General features: G+C 38.2%; 2 protein-coding genes across 11 annotated transcripts in view; one reads left to right on the forward strand and one right to left on the reverse strand.

Moving 5' to 3' along the window:
• ASTE1 (asteroid homolog 1) lies at positions 1–4,946 on the forward strand (the record flags this gene model as incomplete). The annotated part of the gene is made up of 4 exons (XM_018075121.2): positions 1–858; positions 2,870–3,080; positions 4,053–4,239; positions 4,514–4,946. Coding segments are annotated over 4 exons (1,551 nt in total), but the record flags the coding sequence as incomplete, so codon positions are not given.
• Positions 4,113–9,989, reverse strand: part of ATP2C1 (ATPase secretory pathway Ca2+ transporting 1) — a 68,753-nt gene continuing 62,876 nt past the window's right edge. For 6 of the 10 annotated variants that reach the window (XM_018075535.2, XM_018075524.2, XM_018075531.2 and 3 more), the window contains 4 exons: positions 9,661–9,791; positions 6,724–6,810; positions 5,883–6,033; positions 4,114–4,693 (listed from right to left, as the gene is read on the reverse strand). In XM_018075535.2, coding sequence (XP_017931024.1) covers positions 5,923–6,033; positions 6,724–6,810; positions 9,661–9,791 — 329 coding nt within the window. In that variant the 3' untranslated portion in view covers positions 4,114–4,693; positions 5,883–5,922. Of the gene's footprint in view, positions 4,694–5,882; positions 6,034–6,723; positions 6,811–8,937; positions 9,792–9,989 lie in introns of those variants that run through there. The other 4 variants (XM_018075530.2, XM_018075527.3, XM_018075526.1 and 1 more) reach the window with 4 other exon arrangements.

Consider the following 9,989-nt stretch of genomic DNA (forward strand, 5'->3'; position numbering starts at 1 on the left):
TGCCCCGTCCTCTCCCTCGACAGCGACTTCTGCGTCTTCGACCTGGCAGGCGGGTACTGCCCGCTGTCCCACTTCCAGTGGGAGAGCGTGTGCGCCGGGGAGGGGCCGCAGGGATGCTACGTGCCCGCGCGCTGCTACTCCGTGGAGCGGTTCTGCAGGCACTTCGGCCGCCTGAACAAGAGCCTGCTCCCGCTCTTCGCCGTCATGAACGGGAACGACTACATGGACCTGGCAGCTCTGGAGGCGTTCTACAGCAAGGTCCGCCTGCCGAGGGGCTGCGCGGCGGGGAAGGGCGGGAAGCACCTCCGCCTCCAGGGGCTCCTGCACTGGCTGTCGCAGTTCGCAGAGCCCACCGAGGCCGTCGAGAATGTGCTGAAATACCTTAAGAAACATCAGAGGGAAGAAATAAGGGAGCTTCTGTGCACTTCAATGGAGGATTACACTCCGTCTGATGTGAATCTTGAAGACTTCTTTCAGAATGGAAGGTATGAATGCGAGGCTGCCAGGAAAGCAGACGTACCACCGTGGGTACTTGATGCTTTGGCAAAAGGTAAGCTGGCCCCATTCATCATCAATGCCCTGATACTAAGAAGTACCTTCCTCCGCGTTCAGGTGGAGAACATGCAGAGACCGAGCGCTCATAGCGCAGCTTTGCCCATCCGACAAGTTATCTATGGTCTGCTACTGAGAGTACCTCAAAACAATGAAGCTGCTTCTCCAAGTAAGCAGACCCAGGAGCTGCCCGTTGTGTGTGAATTTGACAGATGCCAAAAGACAATTAAAAAAACATTTGTTCAAGCAGCAAGCCTATCCACAGATTTTTGTGATGATCGTTTTCCTTTGGACAAGTTAATGGAGGTAAATGGTTGTCACAACAGATCACGGTTAACAGTGTTTCACGAGTGACAAAAGTAGTTGGGACTCATGGTTGCCAGCTGGTCGCTAAATGTGATGTCTGAACTAAGCCACCTCAGTAAGTAACTACTTCCCTACAGAGGTACCTGTGATATTTAAGAAGCTACATAGATAGTCTTTATCTCCTTCTCTTCCTGCCTCCCTTCAAGTGTACCAAGATAAAGGATATGAAAAGTTACCATTTGTATATGCAGTACTCCCTAAATTTTCTATTCTAGGCCTTTATTTCATCCTATGGATTTTGTTACACTAATACTTGCTTTTATAATGATAGGAAGGAACTCAGTTTCATGTCATTTAGAAAAGTCCAATTTAACACTACAAAACCTACTTTGTATTTGATCAAGCTATGGATGCGTCAGAGCAATGTTCTGAAACAAAATCTGACCCATGCCTTTTTCTAAAAATCATCATTATTTCAATGTGTGCATCTTGCAGCTGCCCAGCAGTTTTACCTGCCCCAGGTATGCTCCTGCTAAAGTAAACCCGTACTGCTTGCCAGACAGAGCAGAGGAGCACCTGAAAAACAGCTGGAACCAAAGGAAAGTTGTACTAGGCTAGTTCCCATCACCAGTAGGAATTCTGTACATTTAAATTCTAACGATTAAGACCGTAATTCTTGCCGTGTTGGAAAGCAATCTCCCGTTCCCGAAGCTGCGTAATAGGTTTTGTATGCAGTAATTTCTGCAACATCTAGAAATACAGTCTGTATCTTTTAATTCTGCATAGTTAAGCCACATGCTCTATCCATTCTGGTATTCAGATCAACTGTTAACACGTTTCTGTGTGTGGCCAGTGCTGGATGTTTTTATCACTTGCTGGTGGCTATTTTGGAAAGGAACCGAGTCTATCACTGCTATGCCCATTAAATGCTACAGACAGCTATGGATCCAAAGGCCTACTACATACAGGTTATTTTATGCAGGTTATTGGTACAGGCCTTTTAAACGAGCATTATGAAACACTTAAGATTTTGAAAAATCATGTTTTGGGATTATAAGAGACATTAATGACACCTTGGGACTACGATCCCTCTGGGTCCTCCTCCGACTCCTTTCGGGCCGCCGCGGGGCAGGCAGAGCTTGGTATGTGTGCTCTTTGTTTAATGGATTTGAGCTTCTGCTATTACAGCTTTCCTTACTAAATATATGGAAATTATCAATTCAACAGGAGGTAAAGGAAGAAATGTTATTCTGCATTGAAAGTGCTCTAGACAAAACTGACTTCAGTTTCTCTTCTGCCATGGGGATGTCTGCCTGAGAGTAGGCAAAACAATCCTAATCAAGGCTTACAAAGCATTTGAATTACAATTGAACAGCCTGCTGCGATTCTACTGCATGCATGAAGTTAGGGGCACAGTTTATAACATTTAACTTCCAGAAGTTAAATGGCACAAAAAAGAGGGAACATGTGCTAGGAATTAATACACTGTAGGTGAGAAATGCAAGCGTCACACTTAGATTTCACTGTGATTATAGGTAAGCCATGTTTTCAACATATTAAGAACAGAGATCACCATTACATCTTACAATGCAAGGATGACTTCTAAGAATGAAGGTTTTATATATATATACATATATATATATACACATATATATATATGTTTTCCATAATTTTAATGCATTATGGTTACAAGATTTCCAAACAAGTTATGGAATATATGGAATATATAAAGATATGAAGACTTTGAAACCTCTCAAAATCTCACCTCATGCAATTCTAAAAGATTACTTTTATCTTTTTACCTGACATTTAATGGTGTAGTTTTTAAAGTTTTAAGTAATATTAAAAATATTTCCTGTTCAGAATATCTATGAAATTTAAATACTTTTTATCAAAAATCTGAAGTGCTAGCTAGTTTAACCAGAAATGTATTTGCCTTTTGGAAATTGCTCACAACAAATAAAGTCTCTTACCTTTATTTTTCCACTCCAATTTTTAAATTTATTTTCAGATGTCCACGTCATGCCGTCAGATGCTTTTGCTAGAGACTCTAGGAGTGAAAATGAGTTTCCTAGAATCTATCCCAAATCACTTACAGCTCCCTGTTGCTGTAACATGTTACTGGATACGTTGTTCAGAACCAAAAGTTAAGTTGCATCAATTAAAGGCTTTACTTCTAATGATAGTATCTGGAGAACTGCACAGGATAAACGATGATCCAGGTATGTCTCCAAAGAATACAATTTCAGGTGTTCAGCTACTACAAAAATCTGTACCATAATTAATTTTTCCTCGCTTACGGTGAGGTGTCCAAATTTAGATGAATTAGCACTGATTTACACTATATTCTGAGGTGTCACGTTCTCTGCATTGATATGTGCAGAGAAATAGTGCTAACCCTCAATATAACATTTTATATAGGTAAAACAGTACTTTGCTACCTTGTAAAATTAATTTGCATTTATAAATGCTTTTTTTAGGACTAAATATTAATTTAGATATAAAAGTTACAAAAAATAAGCTTAACATCCTTGTGCATCCTACTATTGAAGCATTCCATTTTTTTTTTCCTCTGAGTTTTTCTAACATCATCTGTACTTAATAATGCTGAGTTGCTCGGGTACACTTTATCTACCTGTGAATTGCAAATCTGAAAGTACTAAATTAATCACAGAAATTGCTTCAGTAATATTTATGCCTATTAGAGTTATGGTGACGTGCTCCAGCAGTCCTTCATTTGATGGCAAAGATGATGCATGCCAGGGTTATGCAGTTTCTTTAGGTTCTAGTTTATGGAAACCGGGCTGACAGGTTTCCAAGTGGGTTGGAGTGAGATGGGAATCTTGTTTGGATTTGCTCACACAGAATTACAGCATCAACTGGATTGGCAAAGACCTCTGAGATAATCAAGTCCAACCTTGGTAATGGTAGACTTGATCCCCTCACAGCCCAGTCTGGCAAATTACCTAACAAACAGAATTCCTGACTTTACAATTCTCATGAATATTCATACTTGAATTTTTACACAATGTTATGTCTTAAAATTAAGTTTGACCCATTTGAAAACATTACAAATGCTTCCTGAATGAGAACCAGAGGTTTGAAGACCCTATACATAGCAGATATCTTTTGTACTGTTCACAGCAGAACATTTATTTCCATGTCATTTTTTATTTATAACCTATATCCCACAGTCTTACGTGCTGAAGATGACAGTATTGCATATAACGAATTTCTAAAATGGAAGGAAAAGAAATTGCAAAATAACGACTTTGATTTAGATGCTGCACACAGTTTTTGCCAGTGGCAGTGCTGCCTTCAGATGGGATTGTATCTCAACCAGCTACTTCGCACTCCTCTCTCTGAGCCAGACCTAAGTAGGTAAGGATGTTTGAGATCTGCTTTCCACACAAGCCCCTGATGGAATATGTTCACATGTTGTTTTATTTTGTGTCAAACTCCTTTGGCCAGTTGTCCTACATTTGAACTCCCTTCTTTACAGTAGTTAATACAGAGAAAAATACTCTGTAGCACAGGTGTCCCTTAGGCGTTGACTGTTGGATACTGTATGCATTTGTGTTGTTTCATTAAGCAACACGTTTCTGTACCTGTCAAATGCAATTCTAAATGAAGATTCTCTCCTTCCTTTGAGCAGGCTTTACACTGGGACCCTTGTACACAGACTGTATCAAGAGCTTAAATCAACACCTTCAGTGGAAAATCTGTTTATTTTATCTCCAAAAATGACTCAGCTTTATCTGCTTTTGTTAAATGCAGTGGAGTCAACTGTATCTCCAGAATTCTTTCAGAAGACAACCAAGACTAGATCAGACTCCTGTAAGAAGAAGAAAGCATCTAATAAGAAAAGAACAGCCACCAAGTGTGCAACACCAGAAAATCTGCATTTTTGCAGTGTTAATAGGTTTGCATCATTGGAAGTGGATGACTGAAAGCATTAGTCCTAGAATAAATTCTAATGCCATGCTGATGAAAGAAATTACATTAAAATATGTGACCATATTGGAATTTGCTCTGCTGTTTTCACAGAAGATCCTGATTTAATCTTTACCAAAAATCTTGCTTCAGGGGATTTTTTATTCATCTTTTGTAACTTATATTCATATAAAAGGGATACTATATAAAAGCTGTGTTTTGTTTTTCTTTAAAGTATCAGTCTAATTGAAAATGAGAGCAAAGTTGTTCAGCATTTCAGAGCTGGACTATTTTTGAAGAATTCTTTTCCTGTACATTTATAGTTGGCTCTGCCCCATATCTCTGAACACTTCTCCTTTCCAAAAAATCCAAAAGTTTGTGTTTGAGGAACACAGTGATTATAGTCTTACAGATGCAATTGAAATGGAAATAGCCACGTTTAAAAATATTGTAAAATCAGCCTTTACACATAGAGTGCTTGTACTTTGAGGGAGAACTATCTTTACTCGGTGACAACTGAGTATTATAGGTACTGACTGTACTCAGGGACAAACTTCAGGTTCTGTTTCTCCCCCTCCCCTGTGACATGGTTAAACAAAGAGTTACGCGCACACACAAAGCTGTCACATGGGAGCAAGTTTCTGAAGGTTTGCTAATACCAAGTAATTGTTACAGTAATTGTGTACAATCTTCTGCCATTAACAAACTGTTGTCACTTTTTCTATAATGCCTACACCAAAACAGCAGACTTGTTTTGACTCCCCCGGTGTACTCTAATTACTTGACAAACCCTTACTTGACAAACCCTTACTATCAACGTGGTAATACTGAAAAACAATTTATAATTAACAAGCAAAATCCTACATCATCAGTATTTCTCAGTGCTTTGCATTAGCAAACTTTTCAGCATATTAAATCAATTTACATAAATGCTTTTCTTATAAAACTATTGGTCTTCCATTGTCTTCCCCACGTAAAATCTAATTACTACATTTCTGGTTTTTTTCTCCTCAAGAATCCACATACCTTTTCTTACATTTAGGAAAATCGTGATTTCCACCTTTCACGATTAAAGAGTTCCCATTACTTACCAGAATTCAAACTTGCTTCTTGCGTTGACTGCTCAAGTTTTCAGTCCTGCTTATGCTCCCTATCACATCTGTTCACATGGAAGTAACTCACTAGATCTTGGGACTTACAGGAAAGATCTCTGACACCATGCAGCTGAATCTCGACACTGCCCTAATATAGTCAATAAGAAGAGAATAAATCTATAAGATGTTACATTAATGAGAAAACTGGTTTTGAGATACAGTCTGTCATAGCAAGATTTCAGTACAAAAGCTGCTACTTGCTAAACTACCAGCAGATGGCAGCTACACTCAAACACACCGCAAGTTACCAGAACTTCACAGCCTATTTCTAAATAAATTTCTATTTGCAGCAGCCTACAGCATCGCATCTCCATCAGACAATTTTAAATAGAAGTTGAAAGGGATTAAATTTAAAAATCTTGATTTTACTAACTAAAACTTAAATCTTTAATTGTCCAAATCATCCTCTGATCCATTATGATCCCATGTGTTTTATTTTACCAAGCTTGTAATTCCTTACAGTTCTTCATCATCAGAAATAGTAAAATAAGTAACATGTAAAATAAGTCCTAAGTATAAAAATACAGCCATGTTTGATTCCACTTTGTTAGTGATGTGAGAAGAGAGATCTTAATTTACTTTGAATCCCATTCAGGAAAACTGCTGTAGATCATAAAAATTCTTGAGACTTTCTGAGAAGTGGTATCTTCAATTAGACAGTTCAGAAGACTGGGATAAGATCAAATACTCCACTTTCAGATAAAAACACTGCTATGACCACACGGCATTTTGAGAATACTTTTGGGAATGCTGACTCAATGATTAAGAATTACTGTACCGGAAACGTGTTCTCAATGCAGAATTCAGCTGTTCTTTGTTGCTGATGAAATGACATACACCTCACTGCAAACACCAATCCTGTATGCTGAAGAAAATAATTACTGATTCTAGTGCTACCATGCAGAATTTTAATCAAGTGTTAGTTTTCCTTTTTGACTCATTATAGGTTCTCCAACTTAGTTGGAAGAAAACTAAAAAATAAAGGGCCTTTACTTATTAAAACGGAAACGTTCTTTATTCCATGTTTTAGTAAAAGCAAGTAAATTCCTTGGTCGTTGCCTATTTTCACCCCACAAGAAATGCCTCCTCGTTTTTGTGGAAAGTTCTCACTATTGATTCAACTCCTCTGCAGAAAAATCTCTCAAACGTGCTGTGAGGTGGTAATGAACCACAAGCAGAGCCAAATCGATGGCAATGGAATTCAGTCCAAGCAATAATGACATTGAGCTTGATTTATTACTTGTATTTCGTCTTCCATTAGAAAACACAGCACCAAAACTTTTAGCATATTTAAACTGAATTGCATTCAATTAAGTCTACCCCCAAGAAGGCAAAACTGCCCATAGAAGACTGACATTTCATTTATTGTCTAGACTGACGTACCTTATTCAGAAAGTAAGACTTGTGCTGGGAAAGGCGTACTTCATAACTCCTTTGTTTAAAAACTAGACAACGACAATTCCAAGAGAAGACAACAATTTGGCATCATCTGCACTTCTGTACTTATCTAGACTTTTGGGGCTCCAAGATAACGAGCAGCACACAAAGCAGTCAAATCCCACAGAAGAACATCAACCACAAGTTAAGACCTACTATGTGAAAGGTATAGTTACTGTGCTTTCTCAAAACCGAAGTTTATTAAAGAGATTCTTCATCAGCATGCACAGTCAATTTTTACTATCTTTATTGATGAATACTAAGGATTTTATTAATAAAGTGTTCTGAAATTGTACTGGAATACTGAACACCCTACAATATTGAAGAGCTACAGCCCCACTTGCCAAAGACAGTTAACAACTGTCAAGTCTGTTCAGCTTCGGAAAGGCAGAACTGATGTAAACAAGAAAGTTCTGCTTGAAGACACAAGAGTATTTCTGTAAGAGGTCATCTTGTTCAGGCCCCACCAGCTCAGCAGTTCACTTAACAACCCCCAGGAAGAGATGAGCACCACATGCTGGGGTCTTTGTCTTTACACAATCAGATCTCCAGCACATGGTTAGTCCAGGTAATATGTGCCTATTGAGCAGGCCCGGGGTCAGGCAGAGCAATGGATGAATTGCATGTGTAAAGCAGTCTCAGTGGTTCACTCATGCCCTGATTCCTGACCAAGTCTGTGAATCTCCAGAGGCAAAAAGAAGAGAACAATTAAAACAACATATTAGCAGAAAAATGCATACAGCACTTGCCAAACTGTTTTCCATGAACTCCCCTCATTCTGAGCATGGCATGTGGGGCAAGTCACAATGGTAAGAGCAGAAATAGTCCAGTGCCTGTTTCCGACAATTCCTCATCAACTGACAGGATAACAATCATGACAGCATGGTCCAGAGCCAATGCCACTGGCACACTTGCAGGCTACAGTGAGGAAAGATGCATATGCACATGTTTACAAGCAAAAGAGATACCACTGTGTCTTTGACTCCCTCTAGAGATCTCAGACATCCTCTTTTCAAGATCCCCTAGATGATAGTTCCTTGCATTTCCTCAAGGGATGAAGAGAAGACACTGATGACAACAGCTACAAGACTATTTTGAGGAATAAAACTATTTCCAATTAGTGAATATGAGAGTATTCAGACATTGTAATAAATTAAAGATACTTGACTTTTAACACGTCAAGACACAAATCTATTGTCATGCTTTTCTAGGCACAAAAGTAATTTTGTAGGTTAAAATTTAAAGTTACATTACCAATAAAAAGTTATTTTTATGAACAGGGTGGAAAAAGGAAAGAAAATGAAGCTTCTTTCAAAGAGGGGTGGGGGGTTTTTGCCATTAGAGTAAGGAGTATTGCATTCATTTTCTTATTCAGTACACTACAAATAATTTCAATAACTACTGTCTTATAATCACTCAAGTGATCCAAGAGTCATATGTTAAAGTAAGTACGGAACGAGACATGAAACAAAGCCTGTATCTACAATTCTATCAAAACAAGCATGCTCATCTGGTGTAAAATGCCAGTTTCTTTTAAAACAAAGAGACAACACACTTATAAGAAATGCAAACATTTACTTCAAATTGCAGTATAGGCTTTTCAATCACAGAAAAAGAAAAGAAAAACAGTGATCCGACAGCGGTCACATCCTGTGCAAAAAAAAAAAAAAAAACAAAACCAGAAAACCAAACTCTGAATACAAAAGAACCGTAGCACAAGGTACTTGAGCCGCTTACACATTGCAGGATAAAGTAAATAAATACAGTAGCTAGAATATGGCACTCTTGTGACAGACTCTAAACCCAGTGGAATGCCTCTGAAATATTTTTATCCTTGTATTAGTAGCAAAGTCCCACCACCAGAAAAGTAGAATAGTACAATGCTTTAAATAAAAACAAACTAAAATATTTATATCTAAGAGAAGGTTTTTACACAGTTATATCTTTTAAGTGCAGAAAATGGGACTTGGGCTTAGATCTTTCTTTAAATTAATCCCTACCCCCACCCCCCACCCTGCAATACCATTCAATCTCAAAAGTAAATTTATGTTTGAGGAAAAATGTTACCAAAGTTGCATAATTTCATTTGTTACTTCCACAGCTGGAAGTTAAATTCTAAACAGTCTTGAAACATGAAGTTCGTCATTAGCCAGTGAAACAAAGGACTTGTCAAAAGCCCTCAGGATTTCTTTATCCTCCAAATATTGTTTTGCTTTCTCCTACATCTTTAGACAGCAATGCTAAGTTTGCAAACAAAAGAATGCAATATGCATCATACATCGAGAAAAGACGAAGTTGACGAAGAAGAACTTCCACGTTTCTGGATCTTTTCCTTGCTTCTTTCAAACTTCTTTATCATCTCAGTCACTATGCACACAGAGGAAGTGAGTCCCAGAAGAAAAAGTAAATCTGGAAGAGAAAATTAGCCTTTTCTGAAATTGCTATTTAAGGCTGAGGAGAGACATAGAAAAGAACAAGACTTTCAAATTTTCTCCCAATCATTGCGTAAGTTCAGGAGAAATGAAACAAGATTCAATGTTTTGCAGGAACTGAAGACTAACATGCATAGTTTATGCACAAACCATAAGTACAGGCATGATACTACAA

This window comes from Manacus vitellinus, unplaced genomic scaffold (assembly GCF_001715985.3).
Source record: "Manacus vitellinus isolate BGI_N305 unplaced genomic scaffold, ASM171598v3 scaffold_3_pilon, whole genome shotgun sequence".
In the NCBI taxonomy this organism is placed as follows: domain Eukaryota; kingdom Metazoa; phylum Chordata; class Aves; order Passeriformes; family Pipridae; genus Manacus; species Manacus vitellinus.